Below are 20190 nucleotides of genomic sequence, written 5' to 3'. Positions count from 1 at the left end.
ATTCCGCCCACCTGTCCCTTCTCCCTCCTGTAGCCAAAAGGTCTGTCTTCAATACATATTGGAAGTGAGAAGGGGCAGGCAGGGGCTATAGCATGGGCCCGTTTCCAAGATCCTGGAGACTTCTAGAACACCACTACCCAATAAATTGAAATAGCCATGTGTAGCTTCTGGCTATCTTAAGTGAACAGTGCAGTTATAGAACTTTCCAGCAAAGAAAAACTTTTTTTCAGGTGTTCCACCCCTATCCCAGCAAAATGCCCACTGAAACACAACAGGGCAGAATGGCCCTGTTGAAGGTGAAACGGGTCCAGACACCTGGCCTGTCTTGTCTTCTGAACCCCCCCTCACCACCTCCCTACCGAGTCAAGGGTTCAAGATCCTATGGACAGAGGTGGAGTGAGGCTTTACGTGTTTGTACCCAGTCCACCCACCACCCTGGAGCCACTTTTCCCTTCTCAAGAAGCACTTTCTGACATTGGCAGTGACGTTTATTTCCCTGGGGGTAGAGAGGGGAGTTATATACAGCAGTGACCCAGAAGCCCGGGAGCCCCTCACCCAGGGGCTTGGGTGGGGAAGGAAGGCTTCGGCAGAAGGCACACAGTGGCGATGTCCTGGAGAAGGCCAGGAATTTGGGATGGGGGTGTAGTGTATCCTGGGAAACCCAGAAGGGGAAAGAGCTCAGTGAAGGCAGCTGGTCCCGAGAGCTCATGCTGGCTGCTCCTTTTGCACCCGGGCTAGAGGAGGACGCAGGGACAGCCTCCGTCTTTCTTCCTGGGGGCACTGGGTGGGCTGGGCGGGAGCTCCTGCTCCTGGTACTTCCTGTGGGGAGAAGCTGGTGAGTCTGGGTCACAGGGGCCAGGGGCATGGACAACAAGGGAAGGGCGCTCTGCTCACCGGACAGCCCGCACCAGCTGCTCAAAGGCCTCGTCCACATTGAGGCGCAGTTTGGCTGAGGCCTCGAAGTAGGCCACGTGGTGGGAGGCGCCAAAGGCAGAGGCTTCAGATCGGGGGACCTGGGACAGGGACAGGAAACAGGGAGGAGAGGTATCAGGTGTCTGTGCTCGATGCGGGAGGGGGGGGGATGCAGCTGTGGGACGCACAAAGACACTATGCTCTAAAGGGGGTGACAGTGTGGGGGTCACATAACAGAGTTGAAGTTCCAAGGAGATCATGGGGAACATGCTAAGGAGGCTCGGCACCATTAAGGAGTCTGGGAGGGCACCACAGACCTTTGCACTTCTGAACATCTACATCAGATAACTGAGGTCACGCCACACTCCCACCCGCAGAGAAGTCAGGGTGCTCCCTACAGAGGCCTGAGCAAAGGTCCCAAGGCTGGAAACCCCCCAAAGGCTTCATTTGAAAGATGAGTTCTGTTGTGGCAATCACCATAGTCTCTGTGTGTAGGAAGTGCTGAGAGCAGAGAAAGGAAGGGACAAGACCTGGTGGGAGTCGAGTGCCAGGTGGAAGAGCTGGGGAGCCCTTTGTCCCATCCAGCCATGGTCTTCCAGGGAAGACCCAACTTGGAGGATTTAGTGATGTGCGTGACAACAGAAAGAGCAGGACCAGGGGAGCCAGAAGAGGATGCTGCAGTGAGGACACAGAATATGCACTGAAAGAAGCCTCCGAGGCTGAGATGGGGCCCCCTGGTGTGGCGCCAGGGGCAGGGAGTGGGGGGGATGGGGTATCCCAGACCTGGCGCTGTGTCTCCAGATCAGCCTTGTTCCCAACCAACACGATGGGGAAATCGTCTCGGTCCTTGACTCGGAGGATCTGCGTGAAAAGCTTGCCCACCTCGTTGAAACTGCGGAGGAAGCCCGAGGGTGAGGTCTAGCCAGCCGATCGGCGCGGTCTGCCCTGCTCCACCACCCTCGCCTCCTCTCACCTCTGCCGGTCATTAATAGCAAACACCAGCAGGAAGCCGTGGCCAGCGCGCATGTACTGCTCCCGCATGGCACCGAACTCCTCCTGGCCTGCGGTGTCCAGGACTGCAGATGGGGAGAGGGGCCGCTGTGGGGATGAGGCTCCCAAAAGCCACTCCAGGGAGCCCTCAGCCCCACCACGATCCCCAGCCCTCCCCCACCTCCCCCTGGGTCCACTCCCTGCTGCCCTCACTGTCGAGCCGGGCCGGGACACCATCCACCGTGCAGATCTTCGTATAGGAGTCTTCGATGGTGGGATCGTAGTCAGACACAAAGTAGGACTGGTGGGGCAGGGAGAAGATACTGTTACTGCAGCTCCTGCAGGACCCGCAGTGCCCCAGGAGAGATGATGTAGCCCTGCTCCTGGACTCTGTCTCCCCCTTCATTCTGGGTCCCTGTTCCCCTCTCTGTGGGTCTCTCTCTATCCCTTCCTCCCGCCCTACCCAGTCTCTCCTTTTTCTGAGTCTCTCCCAATCCTCAATCTTTCTGGTATAAAACACATCTCCTACATGGTGATTACATCCTGGCTGTGTGGCACTGAACAAATCACTTCCCCTCTCTGAACCTCAATTGGAAATTAAGGATAAAAATAGAACTACACTTAATCTAGCGTTTGTGAGATTCCCGGGAAATCCCTGTTAAGCATTTAATGTATGGCCTGGATATAGTAAGTGCTCAGTTATTGGGAACTCTTATTGTCCAGAATATCTGCCTGTCTGTATCTCTCCCTCCACCTCCTCCTCTTCCCTCTTTTTTTCTCCTTCTTCTTCCTCCTCCTCCCTCTCCCCCTCCTTCTCCTCAGGCAGCTTCTTGTGTCTCCTCCCAGGGGAAGGTCCCAGTTCCAATCCAGCAGCAGAGAAGCTGCCCCACCCGCAGGCTGGGCCCCTCCCTTCCTGCCTGGGTCACGCCAGCCTCCAGCCAGGCCTTTGGCCAACTTTGGGTCTGCCCCTGGGTGCAAGGGGCCCAGGGCTGGGGCCTTTTTCTGTTTGGGCCGGAGCTCCCATGCAGGCACTGGCTGGGGTCTCTTGAGGGGTCTGGGGCTCAGCAGTAGCATCTCAGAAGCAGACACCTTTCTAAGGTTTCTTTAAGGTGGGAGGGTTCCCCTTGGGAATGGGGTGGAGGTTTCCTGGGCAAAGGGTGGATTTTCGGGAGAGAAGGGGTAATCTGGTAGCTGGGGGTCTGAGAGCTGCATCCTGTCTGTTAGGGGAGGGATGCTTGGTGAGGGCTTGTCCTGAAAGGAGGGTACAGGGATCACGCCATGGGGGGGATTACTGGCATGTCTTCAGAACACATCTGGAGAAGTAATCAGGGTGAGAGCTGGGGAGAGCCCAAAATGCACACTTGGGAGGTCTGTCATAGAATATAGGTGCATGTCTCAGATACCCTGAGATGCATTTATAGGGTCAGAGAAAGTCCTAAGAAATGGGTCTCTCTGGGGGTGTCAAGAATCTGAGGGCTTCTTCATGGAGGTGATTTGGAGGCTAGCCAAGGTTTCTGAGAGGCGCTCAAGGAGTTAGACTGAAGGAAAACTCAACATGGAGGAGTGAGTGGTTTTCCCTGGGGGAGGGTGGAGATCTGGGTCTGGTGGGATGGGGGCTCCTCAGGACAGGACGTGTGGTCTTAAGAGTCCTCTGGAAAGACCGAGGGGCAGGATCTTTCTGAAATCTCTTGGGTCTGAGGGGGTCTCCCTCAGGACCAGATGGTCCTGGATGGGCCCCAGGCAAAGTCTGGGCACAATTTCTAGATTCTCGGAGAGCTAAGTATCTAGACTGTGGTAATCTCCCAGTTAGGCTTTGGGTGGCTAAGAGAGGAAGCTGGGATCTGGGATCTGGGGGAGATGGGGCCCAGGGTAGGGGGAAGTGACACCAGAGGGGTGGGGGCCTATGAGAGCGCTTAGGATCAAAATGGGGTGACTTCTGGACTTAGGTGCTCCCAGGAGGTGCTCAGGGTCAAGTCAGCAGGGAAGCGGGGTCTTGGATACTGGTGGGAGGAGGGATGGTGGGTTTCAGGATGCCAGTATAGGAGGAAGGTCCCTAGTGTAGGGGGTGGAGGCCCTGGAGGGGAGGGGACTCGGGGTCACCATCTGAGAGGACTTTTTTAAGATTAGAAGGTCTCATAGGAGGGTCTCAGTGATGGATCGAGAGGAAATCGGGGTCTCAGGGATCTCCCAAAGGGCTCAGTTCTGGGTCCCGGGGGCACCCCCCCGGGTGAGGGCCCACTACCTGGATGAACTGGATGGTCAGCGCGCTCTTGCCCACGCCGCCGCCGCCCACGACCACCAGCTTGTGTGTCTCGCTGGGTGGGGGGTCCCCGGGCCCCGGCCCCCCGCCCCGGGGCCGCCCCCGCCCTGTCCCGGACGCCGCCCCGCTGCTCATGTCGCCACCGCTGCCGCCGCCGCCGCTACCGCCTAGGGGGGAGCCGGGCGGGGCCTAGGGGGCGGGCCACACTAATAAGGCTACTGCATAATCATGAGCTCCGGAGAGAAGGACTCGAGTCTCCGGACACTTACGAGGCCAGGCCAGGGAAAAGGAGGAGCTATGCTAATAAGGGTAGGGGAAAGGCTTTCGTTGCGAAGGGGAATTCCGAAAGGGGCGGGAATATGCTAATGAAAGGACTCTGCTCGCCCTGAGCAGCGCCACGCGCTCTCTGCCGGCGGGCCGTCTGGGGGCGTGGCTATGCTAATAAGCGCTCTCACTCTTGCAGCAGACAGGTCGGGAAAAGTGTTCGGAGAGGTGCTATGCAAATGAGAACCCCGGAGACACCTCTTCTCAGGGCACCACCCCAGAGGCCTCGTCTTAATAGGCGGGGCTGGTCGACTCGCGCGCGGCCGTATATAGGCGCGCTCCGAGGAAGGAGCTGGTCTTGAGGGAGGCTCCACCTCCGTCCTGGGATCTCAGCCAAACTTCCGACCCGGGCGTCTAGGCTGGACGCTGGAGTCTCCGCCCGCTAAGGGACCCAGGCTTCCGGTTCCCGGAGTCCCTGCCAAGCGGAAGACAGACTGGGAGGGGAGATGGGGCCCTGGAGGGGGACAGCGGGGTAACGGGACAGGGAGGGGCCGTGAGATCACTGCATTCCTAATCCCTGAGCCAGCTCGCCCAAGCCGGGGTAGCTGGGTCATGAAGGGCCCAGGGCCAGGATTTCTGAGTCTTGAAGGAAGAAGAGGCTGAGGAACCAGATTCCGGGGTCTCTCGGAGAGAATGATTACTGAAGGCCTGGACTCCTGGGTCCGGGGGAGGAAGGGATCTGGGAGTCCTTACTACTAGGTTCAGTAAAGGAGGGAGCTGAGGGCCCAGACTCTTGGGTACAGGGGTTGGTGAGGCCGGGAATTCAGAATTCTGGATCCGAGGGAATTCGAGTTGGGAACCCCAACATTTGTGTCTGTGTAAAGAACGAGCTTGAGACCGGGAATGGTCTGAGGAAGGAAGGGCCCTCAGGCCCGACTCAGGGTTGTGAGGAAGTCAGGGTTGAACTCCCAAGTCCCAGGGAGGAGGAAAATGGGAGTCTGGACTCCTGCTAAGTGAGAGGAAATCGGAATTTGGACTTTTCCATCCTAAAGGAGGAGGTTGTAGGGTCGGGCTCCTTGGTTCTAAATTTAGAGGGGACTAGAAGACGGGGATTCTGGGATCCCCAGAAGGTGGGCGGCGCAACTCCCAGCCAGTCCAGCTTTTTTTCTACTGTCCACTCTTCAGAACTACAATTCCCTTGCAGCGGCCCTGCTGAGTGCTCTTACGTCACTTCCTGTTCCGCAGCTCTTTCCGCGCGCGCGCAGGGCACCGTGGGGCCTTGTTGCGGGCTACCACAGCCCCGCCCACTTCACCTCTCACCTCATTGCTGTCCCCGCGCGACGGTGGCGACGTGCGGACTACGCCTCCCGGCGTCCGTCGCGCGCGCCCCTGCCTAGGTGCCCCATTGACTTCTGGGAAACTGAGTCCGGAGCCTTCCCACCAGCCTTCACGGCACCGTGCTCGGTACTTGAAGTCCCGGCAAGCTCGGCGGCGTTTTAGCTCCGCCCCTCTCCTCCCTCTGCTCGCGAGCCCCCCCAGCCCGCCCCGCCCCGCGCCGGGGCCGGAGCCGCAGCCCGAGCGGCGGGGTAAGATGGCGGCGGCAGTCTGGGCCGCGGGGCTCGGGCCTATCGGGGTGGGCGGGGCGGAGTCGGGTCGCTAGTTGTCCCGGGGTCCTCCCCGCACTCCGCGGGGCCTGGAGGACTTAGCGGGGCGGCCTCGGGCCCGGGAGCGGAGACGGAGCCTGGCGCCGAGCGGGGGGCCTTCTCAAGGCCCCGGGACGCGTCTGTGGGTTCCGGGGGGCATCTGCGGGGCGTCCCCGTGAGGACTGGGGACGTCCACCGGGACTGGAGCCTGCCCTCCATCACTTAGCTGACCTGGGTCATTTCTCTAGACACTGTTGATCGTCTTTATGGGCTGACCCGAGGTTAGGGTCTGTTGATAGGGTTCTGGGGCCATCTTGAGATCTTGAGATAATGTCCCAGGGTGAAGGAGGTCTGCAAGAGCTGAGGAGTATCTGCAGAACCATCTCTAGCGCCCGGGGTATGTCTGTTAGGGCTGGGAGTGTCTACATGGGCTGACTTGAGGATGCAGCTTACCTGCATGGGTCTGGGGCCATTTAGCGGGCCTGGAAGAACTGTTCGAGGGCTAGGAAGTCTTTTAGGGCCACCTAGAGGGGTGGGATATGCCCACCAAGGGAGGGAGGCAAATACTGAGATGTACTGAGAGGCCAAGGTGGGTCTCTAACATCTGAAGAGTGTCTAATCTAGGTGACAGGAGGCTGGAGGCAGTTAGAAGGACCTGGAACCATCTAGGTGGCTTTCAATGTGACTGCAAGAGTGCAGTCTTTATGCCTGGAGCAAATTCAAATGCCTTTTGGGGCTGGATAATTGCGTGGAGAACAAGACAAAGGAGAGTATTGGAAAATTTGCCCAGCTCTTATGTACTTGCACTTATGAATGCAGTTCAAGTGAAAAATGTTTTTAAATTCTGTATTGTCCTGGAACTATAGAGATTAGAATTAGTCCACATTAGGGTGGGGGAAGTCTGTAGGATCCTCTAGAATCACTTAGTGCAATGCTTTTCGAACTATTTTGACCTTGATCTATACAGTAAGAAGTACATTTTTTTTAATTGAGACCCAGTGCATACTGATACAGGTACTTAATACCAAAGTCCCATTAATTAGTATCCCATTTAACTACTTGTGATATACTGCGAAGAATTTTCTACTGCGTTCAATTTTTTTTTTTTTTTTTAAATAACAAACTATTTGTGAAGCACCATACTGCTATCAGACTGTAGTTTGGGAAACAGTGTTCTAGAGGGACATAGAATGTCTGCAGAACCTTTTCATGTTGAAAAGATCTAAGGAGCCATGGGCGTGTCGGCAAAGTCTGGTGCTTGTCTAAATGGGCAAAGGAGCATCTTCATACACTGCAGAGGGCTTGGAGATCTGTGTGTCTGTACTTAGCAGATCTTGATTAGGCTTCTGTTAGGTGACAGTCACTGTAGCATGTGCTTCCCCCAGAGGTGCTGGAGAGCAGCTCCAGGGACTGGGAACTGTCCATAGGGGTTTATAGGCAGGACATGTTAGTGGGAGTTAGGGAAGGAACCACAGGCTCACAGCTGGAAGCTTTGGCTTGGCTTGGAAATCTATGGTAGGAGTGAGACCCGGGACCTGGGTGTTTGCTTTGCAGGTAGGCAGCTGGGAGAGCGGAGGAGATAACCTGGGCTTCTGAAGACAAATAATGCTAATCATTGTTACTTTGTATCAGGCACCTGAGCTGCATTAACTCTGTGGGGAAAGTTGGTCCCCTTTCATTTCTCACAGTCCTTCTTGGAGGTAGATATTTCAGTTGTGCCCATTTAAACACAAGTTGGGTGGGGGGTGGTTGTGGTTTCAAAGCTCTCTGGGAATTCTGAGACTGGATATTGTTTCCAAAGTAGTAGATTTGATGGTTACAGGGAAGCCTGCCTCTGAAAGTTATGGGTTCTGAAGCCCTAATCCAGACACCCACCAGTCTGAAGGATAATCTTTCAATTTTAGTATAATCTAAGAATTTCTGTACTATCACGAAAGCTTGAGCCATGCTTTCATACAATGGGCAGATGGGCAAGAGGTAGATGCCCTCCATGGGGTCAGGTGGACAGCATGTCTTTCTGAAAGTAGTGTTTTCAATTCAGTTCTGGTCTTGTACATCACCCTATTGTAGTTCCATCTTTTGTCTATAAATAAAATTTTTTGGTTCTGTGCTACTGAGGAGAATTGATGCTCTGGGAAGTTGTGTGATATTTGAGGTGCACCCAGCACACTGGCACACATCTCGGTTTGGGAAAGGAGGGTATACGAGACTATGGGACACAGTGTTTGAAGTCACAGCTCAACCAAAAAAAGTCTTGGCATTGGGTTGGCTCTTAAAGGATGGTGGGCAGTGAGGTCTTAAAGCTTGGTCATGGGGGAAACTGGGGAATTTGGGAACATGGTGTTGAAATAGGAGGCTGGGAAGCCCTCCCTTCCACAGAGAAGGCAGCAAGCTGAGATCCAGGCAAGGGAAGAGAGCCTGATCTGGTCCCTCTGATGTCTGCACTGGGCCTGGGACTCACCCAAAGACTGGAGTGTGGCGGAAGAGGAGAGGGATGCCGGACAGCATGCTGATCAAAGCAATGTTGGAGGCCCTTGAGGTCTTTGTGTCCATTTCTTGCTTCACCCCTGCCCCCCGCCGGCCTCCACTCCACACTCTCACCCCTTCAACCACCAGGTGACCATGGAGGAAGAAGATGAGTCTCGAGGGAAGACAGAGGAGTCGGGTGAGGATCGGAGTGATGGTCCACCAGACAGAGACCCTACGCTTTCTCCTTCTGCCTTTATCCTGGTAAGGCTGCTAGACACCTGGGGCCAAGGGAGAGATGGGCTGCAAGTTTGGATTTCAGGGCCCAGGAGTTGGGGAGGAGGGGCTGGGGGCCTGGACTTACGGCTCCGCTGAAGGGTTCCAGTATGTTTGTATGGGTGTCTGGAATGGCTGTCTCCCAGGAGGAGAGCTTGTGACCATTTGCACGAGTTCCCTGACTGTCCTTTCTTTCCATCCCGTTCATCCTCCACCTTTTCTCTAGCGGGCCATTCAGCAGGCTGTGGGAAGTTCCCTGCAGGGGGATCTGCCAAATGATAAAGGTATGATGGGTTCTGATTCCTCTTAGCCTCCTGTCCCATCTCTGTGTTCTTTATCCTAACTTCATTCAGAACTGCTTTTCTGAGGTCTCCTGGGTACCACCCTTGTGCTGGCACAGGGAGCCAAAGATGGGTCAGACACCACAGCTGCCTCGGAGGGACTCCCATCTGGTGGAGGGGAGACCCTGTCACAGCAAAGAAGTAGCCCAAGCACTATGAGAGGGCAGGAGGCCCGGTGAAGCTAGCGTGGGGGGCAGGGGGGAAGATGGGGTCTGGTAAAGCTTCCTAGAGGGGGAGACAGGTGAACTGGGTCCCTAAGCATGTATTAGGGCTGCCTGGTAAAGAGGAAAGTTTGGTAGGCAGAGGCACCCAGCAGGCACCCAGCACCAGGGCATGTTGCAGGACTGAGTTGTGGTTCTCTGGGGCTGGTGGGCATGGAGTTGTGAGCAGGAGGCAAGGCAGGAGAGCTCTGTGGGGACTGGGTCACAGCAAGGCTCTGATGCCAAGCTGACTTGTCTGGGCATCATCTTGAGGGCAGCTGGGAGGATGGATGGGTGAGAGTGTTGATGCCTCAGCATGCTGTTGGGGATGTCCTTCTGGGACCCAAGCTGGGACATGGTGGATGAAGGCAGGGAGAGCAAGCAGGAGCTTGGTTCCCTTGACGAAATCTAGGGCAAACTCCTCTTTCCCCTGCCCCACGAAGTCTCTGCAACTAGTCCCTTTTTTCCAATCCCCCATGCAAATCTCTCTCCAGATGGCTCCCGGTGTCATGGCCTTCGGTGGAGGCGCTGCCGGAGCCCACGGTCAGAGCCCCGTTCCCAGGAGTCTGGGGGGACTGACACAGCTACTGTGAGTAAGAACAGGGGGCTGGGGTCCAGACTCTTGGGATGGGGGGATGAAGGTCACTGGGGCCTGGATCCTAGAGATGGGTTTGGGGACCCAGACTCCCGGGGCTGGGGTTGATCAGCAGTGGTGTTGGAGGATCTGAGGGCATCATCTGTAGGGGTGAGCCTGGAGTCCCAGAGGCAAGTCAGGGTGAGGGAATTGGTTGGATCCCTGCATTTTCTTGGGGTTTCTCATGTTTGGGTTCCTGAGAGTTTAGGGCCTGGGGAAATGGGATTTGTGGGTCCTCACATGAGCAGGGTCAGGTTGGAGCCCCTCCTGACCTATTCTAGGTGTTGGACATGGCTGCAGACAGTTTCCTTGCGGGGCTGGTGAGTGTTCTGGATCCCCCAGATACCTGGGTTCCTAGCCACCTGGACCTGCGGCCTGGCGAGTGAGTAGTTGGGCAGCCGGAGTGGGGGAGGCCTTTGGCATGGGAGCCAGAAGCTTCCCCCAGGTTCACTCACCCCCTTTCTTCTGCCCTGCAGAAGCGAGGACATGCTGGAGCTGGTGGCCGAGGTCCGAATCGGGGACAGGGATCCGATCCCTCTGCCCGTTCCTAGCCTGCTGCCCCGTCTCAGGGCCTGGAGGATAGGCAAAACGGGTATGTGGGGCCAGGGTAGAGCTGAGCAGGTGGCCTCAGAGTTGTGCGGGAGTCGGCTGTTGTTGGTAGTAATAGTAGCTAGCCGTCATGTCACTTAGACAAAATCTTTAGGTCTTTGCCTGTTAGACCAAAATAAAGGCTGTGCATACATGCAGACTTACGTAGAGCAAACACTGATGTGATCACCAGCACATAGGAGTAGTTAGTGCGTGTGAAGCACTCGGTGTCTAGGGCTCTCCGTGGCAGTGTAACTGCACTAGAAATTCATTTCCCTGAGACCTGGGGACTCTTAGCATCTCTGTCTTCCAGAGGAGTAAAGTCTGAAAATCATTTGTTGAAGGTGGCACAGCCAGTTGCTTAGCAGTGGTCCTGGGTTCTGAACCCCGAGCCCAGGTCTGTTGGAGAGAAAGCCCAGGTTTTTGACTTCTGTGAGGACAAAAGGAAAGTCTGCTCCCCAGTCCCACATGCAGTGTGAGGCTGGTGAGCAGTGTAGAGCAGTGCTGCTCAAAACCTGGGTAGGTATGAGAATCACCAGGACAGGCTAATACACAGGTTGCTGCACCTACTCCTAGGGTTTCTCCTGCAGTGGGTCTGGGCTGGGGCCTGGGAATTTGCATTTCTAACCAGCTCTTCTTTGATGCCACTGCTGCTGGTCCCCAGGACCTGGTGGGAACCCAAGGTTTATACTTCCTTTTTTGCATGTACATCCACAGTTGGGATGGGTGAGGAGGAGAGGAAGGCTCAGTCAGCTCAGGTACAGGAATAGGGCAGCCGGGAGTCCTCTTCTGCAGCGGACAGTGGCTCACCCATGCTGTGCCAGTTTATGTTTCCCTTGCCCTTTCTTTATAGCTGTGGATTGATTTGTCCATTTGGCTCAGGGAACACTGTACCTAGGGCCACCACACGCTAGGGGGCCCACAAAAATATCTTCATTTCTTTTCAAATTAGAAGCCATAGAGGATAAGTAAACACATGGACATGGCAGTGTCCTAATAAAACTTTATTGACAAAGACAGATGGCCTGGGGGATTTGGCTCCAGGCCTTAAAGTGATATAGATGTATCTGGAACCTAAGAGCTGTTTTGCAGGGTGGGGAGGGGCGGGTTGCTTGGGTTATTCTCTTATTGCAGGCAGTTTCTTCCTCCATTTGGAAATTCTTAAAGACTTACGGAAAAAAAACAAAACTCATCTGTAATTTTATGTCATATAAAAATTAAATAAAGAGGCAACAAGTCTTACAGTTCCAGACCACTCCAGCCTGAGGACTGTTTTGTACCTCTGGTGGTAGTAATAATTCAGAAGCAGGATAGTAAGAGCTCATGATCACTGAGTCCTTGTGCCGGGCACAGCACCGTTCATTCCACATAGCTGCTTATCTGGTCGCCTTGTTCTTATGAGGTGTGAATGCTATCATCACCATCCTTTTTTGTTCGTTTCCTCTCTCTTATCTCTTTCTTTCTTTCTTTTCTTTTCTTTCTTTCTTTCTTTCTTTCTTTCTTTCTTTCTTTCTTTCTTTCCTTACTTATTTTAAAGGGGTGGGGAAGGGCAGGGGGCTCGATCTCACAGCCCTGAGATCATGACCTGAGCTGAAATCAAGTCAGTCGCTTAACCAGTTGAGCCACCCAGGCACCCCCTGCCCCTGCTTTATCTTATTCCACAGCCCTCAGCGGCTGGTGCACTTTCTGTGTGGCTCATTGAGATTTCTCTCCCTGCTCAATGTGAGCTCCTTGAAGGCAGGGTCTTTGTCTCTTGTGTTCACTGTTCTGTTTGTAGTACTCCAAATAGCTCTTTGCACAAGATAGGTGATTAGTAAAAATGTACTGAATGAGTGAGTGGACCTCCATTGTAGAGATGAGGAAACCAAGGCAGGCAGAGAGGTTGAGTTACTTGTCCTTGGTCATGTCACAGTTGAGGGGATGGGATTGAGAGGTGGCTCTGGGACAGCCCTCTTAAGCCCTTGCCTTCCTGACATTGTCCACCTGGCCATCCTGATGTCTTAGCTGTCGCAGGGTCCCTATGGTATGTGGTTGAGAGGGGCATCTCTGCATCCCAGTGTGTGTGTCCAGAGGTGCAGCCCTGGTCTGTTGTCTCCATGTGTGGGATTTATGGCCCTGAGACATGTCTTCAGAAAGCAGAGGAGGGAGCACAGGAAAGCACAATTACTGGCTGATAGGAAGAGGTGAACGCTGCTTGTTCCTGTCACCTGTCAGGGGTGTCTCTGAGGCCTGAGAGAGGTAGCCCTTTGGATGGGGCTTGTTACAGAGTGAAGTTCGTGAGTGAGGGCTCAGGTGTTCAGGGCTTCCCAACTCTGCCACTTTCTGGCTCTCCGGGGGGAGCTTTCGCCTTCACAGCCGCACACTATTCCCTCAGAAAACAGGATAAATTTCCACAAGAGGCAGCTAGAGCACCAGGCTGGAGCTTGGCCTCCAGGTGGCCTTAGGTTCAAATCCCAGCCGCCCCCACCATGGCCAGTGTCTTCTGCGGTAACCCCAGTCAGGGGCTTCTTGGGCTGCAGACCAGGGGCTATTTCAGGTTATGGGGGCAACTGAGTTATGGGGGTGACTGAGTCTGTACTCCAGCTTCTCCCGGCCATGTGTCCTTTGGGAAGATACTGCAGCTCTCTGAACCTCCACGTCCTCCGGTTAGGACACAGTACCTACAGTGGGGGTTTTGAGGAGTATGCTGTGTTATGAGCCCTGTACAGTGCTGGGAGCAGTACCTGCTGGCGCAACGAGGGCTGCTGGAGGGGGGCAGTGGCTGGGGGGCCGTCCTGCTTGTGGCCCCCCTCTTGCAGACCCCAGGAGGAGGGTGTGCACCTGACTTGCTCTCCGTCTCCGCTGTTCTTTGCAGTTTCTCCACAGCCCCACTCTTCTCGACCTTCCTGTGCCCGCCACCTCCTTACCTTGGGCACTGGAGACGGAGGCCCGGCCCCACCCCCTGCCCCTTCCTCTGCCTCCTCCTCGCCCTCCCCTTCCCCATCTTCTTCCTCCCCTTCCCCTCCCCCACCTCCACCACCCCCAGCACCCCCGGCCCCACCTGCCCCCCGATTCGACATCTATGACCCCTTCCACCCCACCGACGAGGCCTACTCCCCACCACCTGCTCCAGAGCAAAAGTACGACCCCTTCGAGCCCACTGGCTCCAACCCCAGCTCATCAGCGGGGACCCCCTCGCCTGAGGAAGAGGAAGAAGAGGAGGAAGAGGAGGAGGAGGAGGAAGAAGAGGAAGAAGAGGAGGAGGAAGGTTTGTCTCAGAGCATCAGCCGCATCTCGGAGACCCTGGCAGGCATCTACGATGACAACAGCCTGAGCCAGGACTTCCCAGGTGACGAGAGTCCCCGCCCGGACCCCCAGCCCCCACAGTCAGCTCCAGCCCCTGGAACGCCGCCGCAGGTGGACTCCACCCGGGTTGACGGAGCCACCCGACGGCGTGTCTTCGTGGTGGGGACCGAGGCCGAAGCCTGCCGGGAAGGCAAGGTATCGGTGGAGGTGGTGACAGCTGGTGGAGCCGCTATCCCGCCAACCCTGCCGCCACCAGGCGACTCAGAGATCGAGGAGGGCGAGATCGTCCAGCCGGAGGAGGAGCCCAGGGTGGCGGTGTCCCTCTTTCGGGCCAGTGGCCGGGCAGCTCGACCCCCTCCTGCAGCCTCAGCGCCCCCCGCGGCCCAGCCCCCGCCCCCGCCGCCTGCCCCCCGGGCCCCTGAGGGGGACGACTTCTTGTCTCTGCACGCTGAGTCGGATGGTGAGGGTGCCCTGCAAGTGGACCTAGGGGAACCGGCCCCTGCTCCCCCGGCCGCCGACACGCGCTGGGGCGGCCTGGACCTGCGCCGCAAAATCCTGACCCAGCGGAGGGAGCGCTACCGCCAGCGCTCACCCTCCCCGGCTGCCGCCTCCACCGCTGCTGCCACCACCGCCGCCGCCGCCCCCGCGGGCCCCCCCACCCGCAAGAAGTCGAGGCGGGAGCGCAAGCGGAGTGGTGGCGAGGCCAAGGAGGCTGCCTCATCGTCTTCGGGTGCACCGCCCGCCCCGCCAGCCCCGGCCTCCCCTTGGGACTCCAAGAAGCACCGCTCCCGGGACCGCAAGCCAGGCTCGCATGCCTCGTCGTCCGCCCGCCGCCGTTCGCGGTCCCGCTCAGCCCGCCGCCGCTCGCGCAGCACTGACCGCCGCCGCGGGGGCAGCCGCCGGTCTCGGTCCCGGGAGAAGCGGCGACGGCGGCGGCGCTCAGCCTCCCCACCCCCGGCCACCTCCTCATCGTCGTCCTCGAGGCGCGAGCGGCACCGCGGCAAGCACCGAGACGGCGGCGGTGGCGGCGGCAAGAAGAAAAAGAAGCGGTCGCGGTCCCGGGGTGAGAAGCGGTCTGGGGACAGCGAGAAGGGCCCAGCGCCCACCCAGCCTCCTTCTGGCTCTGGCTCCGGCTCCCTGGGCGCAGAGCGCGACAGCCGCCGCCGGGGGGCCGTGCCACCTTCCATCCAGGACCTCACGGACCACGATCTCTTCGCCATCAAGCGGACCATCACCGTGGGCCGGCCTGACAAGTCCGACCCCAGAGGCCCCTCACCGGCCCCGGCCTCGTCGCCCAAGCGCGAGGTCCTATACGACTCAGAAGGCCTGAGCACCGAGGAGCGGGGTGGCAAGAGCAGTGAGAAGGACAGGCGCCGCTCTGGGGCTGCCTCCTCCTCCTCTTCCTCCCGGGAGAAGGGATCTCGGCGGAAGGCGCTGGATGGGGGGGATCGGGACCGAGACAGGGACAGAGATAGGGACAGGGACAGGTCATCCAAGAAGGCTCGGCCTCCCAAGGAGTCAGCGCCCTCCTCGGGGCCCCCGCCAAAGCCACCGGTCAGCAGCGGCTCAGGCTCTTCGTCGTCCTCATGCTCCTCTTCCTCCCGGAAGGTGAAGCTGCAATCCAAGGTGGCAGTGCTGATCCGAGAAGGTGTCAGTAGCACCACGCCTGCCAAGGAGGCCGCGTCTGCTGGCCTGGGCTCCATTGGAGTCAAGTTCAGCCGAGACCGGGAGAGCCGTTCCCCCTTCCTCAAGCCTGATGAGCGGGCCCCTGCCGAGGTGGCCAAAGCAGCTCCGGGAAGCACCAAGCCCAAAAAGACCAAGGTCAAGGCCAAGGCTGGGGCCAAGAAAGCCAAGGGGACCAAGGGAAAGACCAAGCCGTCCAAGACAAGGAAAAAGATCCGCAGTGGGGGCAGCGGCGGGAGCAGTGGGGGCCCAGTGACACTAAAGAAGTCCAAGGCTGATAGTTGCAGCCAGGCAGCGGGGGCCAAGGGGGTGGAGGAGACTTCCTGGTCCGGGGAGGAGCGGGCGGCCAAAGCCCCCAGCACCCCACCCCCAAAGGCAGCCCCTCCACCCCCTGCGCTCACACCGGACTCACAGACGGTGGACAGCAGCTGCAAGACACCTGAGGTCTCCTTCCTTCCCGAAGAGGCCACCGAGGAGGCTGGGGTCCGAGGGGGGGCAGAGGAGGAGGAGGAGGAAGAGGAGGAAGAAGAGGAGGAGGAGGAGGAGGAGGAGCAACAGCCTGCCACCACCACAGCCACCAGCACAGCTGCAGCGGCCCCAAGCACTGCCCCTAGCGCGGGGTCCACAGCCGGCGACTCAGGGGCAGAAGATGGACCGGCCACCCGTGTCTCCCAGCTGCCCACGCTGCCCCCACCCATGCCCTGGAACCTGCCTGCTGGTGTGGACTGCACCACCAGCGGTGTCCTGGCCTGTGAGTGTGCCCAGGGATGGGGTGGGGTGGGGCAGGCAGAAAGGATCGAGGGTGAGGTCATGTGGGGACGGACTGAGAGGCAGTGGGGATGCCTCAGAAAGGGTAGGTGCAAGTACATAGTGACCCCCAGATTGTGAGGGGCCTGGGTGGGTGAGGGTTGATTGGGATCTGTCCAGAAGGCTCCTAGATGTCAGTGTGCTGGAAGGGAGCAGGCAAATGAGTGTGGGGGGTGGCTAGCCCAGTACAACCTGGAGGGGCAGGCCGTGTCCTGGGGGCCACCTAGAGGCAGTTGAGGCTAGGTGTAGCAGAAGGACCAGAAAGAGCAGGGCGAGCAAGGAGCAGTGTCCCTTGGGGGGATAGCAACGGGCCACAGGGGGCTTGAGTCAGAATCTCCCCTCCACCACTACCTTACTCCGAGTGACCTGGCTGTGTTTCCCCCTAACCACACACATATCTAAAGTACTGAGAACATGTGGGGGTGCAGAGTGGTTTCCTGGGGTGGCCGGAGCCCCCTTTTCCCAGCTCTGAGCTCGGGACCTATAGCTTTTCCAGCATCTTCCAGGGTGGGAGATGGCAACGGGGGGCCAGGCACCCTTCACCGGCTCCTCTTGTGTTAACTCTTGATCTCCTTGTCCTCAACACTTTGCTCCTTGCAGTGACTGCACTTCTCTTCAAGATGGAAGAAGCCAATCTGGCAAGCCGAGCAAAAGCGCAAGAGCTGATCCAGGCCACCAACCAGGTGGGCTCCCTAGGGGAAGAGTCCTCATGGTCCCTTCCCTCATCCCCTGACTCCGGTTAAGCCAGGAGAAGAACTGCAAATCCCAACAGGCCTTGGGACAAGGAAGGGATTGGCCAGAAGAAAGCCTCTGCCCCTGGGACTGTCGGGAAATCAGGGTGGGAATAATGGGGGTGCATATTCCCTCTTCCCTGCCCCTCCGTTTGTACATCATCTCCAACTTCTTCCCACAGATCCTCAGCCACCGAAAGCCACCCTCTAGTCTGGGGGTGACACCGGCTCCTGTGCCCACCTCTCTGGGTTTGCCCCCTGGCCCCTCTAGCTACCTGCTCCCTGGCAGCCTCCCCTTGGGAGGCTGTGGCTCAACCCCTCCCACCCCCACTGGGCTGGCTGCAGCATCTGACAAGCGAGAAGGCAGCAGCAGCTCCGAGGGACGCGGGGACACAGACAAGGTGAGCTGGGCTTGGGGGAAGTGGGTGGACAGTGGCAGCTTTACAGAGAACAGGAACAGATGCTGAGATGCAGGGACCCGAGGAGAGTAGGAGACTGCTGCCAGCAAGCGGGAATGTAGAGAAAACCACAGTCATTAAACTGTAAGGAACTAAACTTTCACTCCCAAGAGATGAGTGGGAGATGGGCACTGGGCGCATATATATATATATATATATATATTTTTTTTTTTTTAAATTACGTGCCCACAGAGAGGGAGAAGGAGGTACAGAAATAAGATGTAAACACACCCACGTGCTGACAGACGTCCCTACGACTGTGGACTTACTGGCTTTTTGTGCAAGAGGGAGGGTGGTTTAGAAAAGGATGGATCAAACGTCTATTCCAGGGCAGGAGGCAGAGTGGTTGCCGGGCAGATTCAAACAGTTTTTCGTTCAGCTACGTCTGGCTCCTGCTCCTGGGCCTCCTTTTGGTCAGGCTTCGTTCGGTGCCTTTTGTCATGGTCCCAACAGCCCAGGAGGTGGTATGCTGCCCCACTCTGTCTTCGCTTTGTGTAAATTTTTTTTTTTTTTAAGATTTTATTCATTGGGGCAGCCCTGGTGGCGCAGCGGTTTAGCGCCGCCTGCAGCCTGGGGTGTGATCCTGGGGACCCTGGATCGAGTCCCACATCAGGGCTCCCTGCATGGAGCCTGCTTCTCCCTCTGCCTGTTCCTCTGCCCCCCTCTCTCTCTGTGTAAATAAAAAGATTTTATTTATTTATTTATTCATGAGAGACACAGAGAGAGGCAGAGACTTAGGCAGAGAGAGAAGCAGGCTTCACGCAGGGAGCCTGATGCGGGACTCAGTCCGGGGACCCTAGGATTACGCCTTGGGCCGAAGGCAGGCGCTGAGTCATCCAGGCATCCCGCTTCATGTAAATTTTGTACGGGCAGTGGACACGAGTATCCTGGTCCCGGCCACCAGGGACCACTCAGGGTCCAGCCTGGTGGATGCTCAAGTAACACTCAGAGGCCCTGCCCAGCCTGTAGTCTGGGGTGACTGCAGCAGGAGGAGCACAGGGCAGACCCTAAGCCGGACTTCTGCTTCCAGGAGTAGCTGGATGGTTGGGGAGGCTGAGCTGGCAGGCAGGGGGCAGGCAGGCCAGGGGTTCCTGCGGGAACTCATCTGGCCTCTGCCATCCGTTCTTCCCACTCCATCACCACTTCGACCAGTACCTGAAGAAGCTGCACACACAGGAGCGGGCAGTGGAGGAGGTGAAGCTGGCCATCAAGCCGTATTATCAGAAGAAGGACATCACCAAGGAGGAGTACAAGGACATCCTGAGGAAGGCTGTCCACAAGGTGGGGCCCAGAGGGGAACAGATCACAGAGGTGGGGAGAGGATGAGAAGGAGACGGACGTGCGCGGACAGATGTACACAGACGGGGAGCCGGGAATGGTGGGTCCGCCTGGAAGGTGAGGAGGGTGACAGGAGGGCCTATTCGGCTGGCCTCGGGGGTACAGGCAGGGGCGTTGGCCTGAACTTGGGGGGGTGGCTCCCATTGTGCCAAGCAATGCTCAGCAGTCCCGGTGGAGGGGACCCTGGGGGATGGGCAGTGACCGCAGCTGCCCCTCACTCCCTAGATCTGCCACAGCAAAAGCGGGGAGATCAACCCAGTGAAGGTGAGCAACTTGGTGCGGGCCTACGTCCAACGCTACCGCTACTTTCGCAAGCACGGCCGCAAGCCAGGGGATCCCCCAGGGCCCCCACGGCCACCCAAGGAGCCTGGGCCCCCTGACAAGGGTGGCCCCGGCCTGCCCTTGCCCCCCCTCTGAGACCCTCAGCCACCCCTTCCCTCCTTCACCTCTTTGGAATTCTGGACGTATTTATGGCTCCACCTCCCCACTTCCTTCCCCCCATCAGTGGGATGATGGAGGGAGGGTTGCTGCAGGGAAGAGGAGAGCCCCCTGCCCTGCCCAGCCCTGTGCCCCTTGCCCCCAGGCCTGTCCCCATTGCCCCGCCCTTCTGTTTGTGCCCCTCCCCCAATTTCATTAAAGATTTCATGAAATGTTAGCCCCAAGCCCCATGATTTTTGCCCTTTCTTTTCAGAGTGGTTTGGGAAAGGGTTGGGAAGAGGTACGTAGGAAGTCTGGCCCAGTCTGAGGGTGGTTATAGCAGGCTGTGACGGGGGCGGGGGGTTGGGGGGCAAGTGTACTAGCCGTGCTGGGCCTCGGTCTCCTGATCGTTGTAGCAGGTGTTGGAGGGATGAAGACACAAGCAAGTGAGGCACTTAGAACCATACCTGGTACATGGTAAGCCGTTGCTATTGACAGGAAGTGGTGGGTGGGAGGTTGGGGGTCCCAGGTCCCCCCCTGCTCTGTGTCTTCCAAGCTCAGGGCAACTGAGTGCTACTTGTCTAGGCCTGGACTTGCCCCAGCAGTAGGATTTTTGTCTTTCATTGAGTTGGACTCTCTTTACCAGTCCTATGGGGTTGAGGTGATATTATCCACTCTCCTGAAGTAGAGAGGGAAACTAACAGGGGCCACACAGTGAGTCAGGGCCACACTGGCCTCCACACCATCCCCATTACCCAGAACCCAGACATAGTGAGGAGAGGTGGTAGCATCAGGGGTGCAGGAGAGGATGGGCTTTGAGGCCGGGACACAGAACTCCTTTACAGCTGCCTGTTCCAGCCCCATGCAGAGGGGAGCCCACAGCTGGCTGGGACCGGA

The 20190-nt window shown here is 57.6% G+C and overlaps 2 protein-coding genes across 4 annotated transcripts; one reads left to right on the top strand and one right to left on the bottom strand.

Annotated features, from left to right (window-relative positions):
* Window positions 1-466: 466 nt before the first annotated feature.
* Window positions 467-4341, bottom strand: RRAS (RAS related). The gene is made up of 6 exons (XM_072771337.1): window positions 4145-4341; window positions 2116-2203; window positions 1886-1988; window positions 1696-1804; window positions 895-1013; window positions 467-819 (listed from the first exon to the last, which is right to left on the bottom strand). Exons 1-6 carry the CDS (start codon window positions 4295-4297, stop codon window positions 735-737), a joined length of 657 nt encoding a protein of 218 aa, XP_072627438.1. The 5' UTR covers window positions 4298-4341; the 3' UTR covers window positions 467-734.
* A 1535-nt stretch (window positions 4342-5876) lies between these two features.
* SCAF1 (SR-related CTD associated factor 1) lies at window positions 5877-19531 on the top strand. Of its 3 annotated transcripts, none has more exons than XM_072771276.1 (11): window positions 5877-6012; window positions 8686-8799; window positions 9038-9095; window positions 9847-9941; window positions 10268-10368; window positions 10463-10578; window positions 13429-16293; window positions 16950-17032; window positions 17263-17481; window positions 18691-18819; window positions 19102-19531. In XM_072771276.1, the coding sequence occupies exons 2-11, from the start codon at window positions 8692-8694 to the stop codon at window positions 19291-19293; spliced, it is 3966 nt and encodes a 1321-aa protein (XP_072627377.1). In that variant the 5' UTR covers window positions 5877-6012; window positions 8686-8691; the 3' UTR covers window positions 19294-19531. The 3 variants fall into 3 exon arrangements, with proteins under 3 accessions (XP_072627377.1, XP_072627387.1, XP_072627398.1); XM_072771286.1 differs by lacking the exon at window positions 5877-6012 and adding an exon at window positions 6326-6466; XM_072771297.1 differs by lacking the exons at window positions 5877-6012; window positions 8686-8799; window positions 9038-9095 and having other exon boundaries at window positions 9847-9945.
* The last annotated feature ends 659 nt before the right edge of the window (window positions 19532-20190 follow it).

Source organism: Canis lupus, chromosome 1, assembly GCF_048164855.1.
Source record: "Canis lupus baileyi chromosome 1, mCanLup2.hap1, whole genome shotgun sequence".
Taxonomy (NCBI): Eukaryota; Metazoa; Chordata; class Mammalia; order Carnivora; family Canidae; genus Canis; species Canis lupus.
Note: the sequence above shows the minus strand (reverse complement) of the source record. Positions and strands in the feature narration are given on the sequence as shown.

Coding starts and splice junctions, on each gene's coding strand:
- SCAF1 (XM_072771276.1), top strand. CDS start 8,692: ATGGAGGAAGAAGATGAGTCTCGAGGGAAGACAGAGGAGTCGGGTGAG. Junction 17,033..17,262: donor TGATCCAGGCCACCAACCAG/GTGGGCTCCCTA, acceptor TTCTTCCCACAG/ATCCTCAGCCACCGAAAGCC. Junction 17,482..18,690: donor GACGCGGGGACACAGACAAG/GTGAGCTGGGCT, acceptor CACTTCGACCAG/TACCTGAAGAAGCTGCACAC.
- RRAS (XM_072771337.1), bottom strand. CDS start 4,297: ATGAGCAGCGGGGCGGCGTCCGGGACAGGGCGGGGGCGGCCCCGGGGC. Junction 1,989..2,115: donor TGTCCCGGCCCGGCTCGACA/GTGAGGGCAGCA, acceptor CCCCATCTGCAG/TCCTGGACACCGCAGGCCAG. Junction 1,805..1,885: donor GCTATTAATGACCGGCAGAG/GTGAGAGGAGGC, acceptor CTTCCTCCGCAG/TTTCAACGAGGTGGGCAAGC.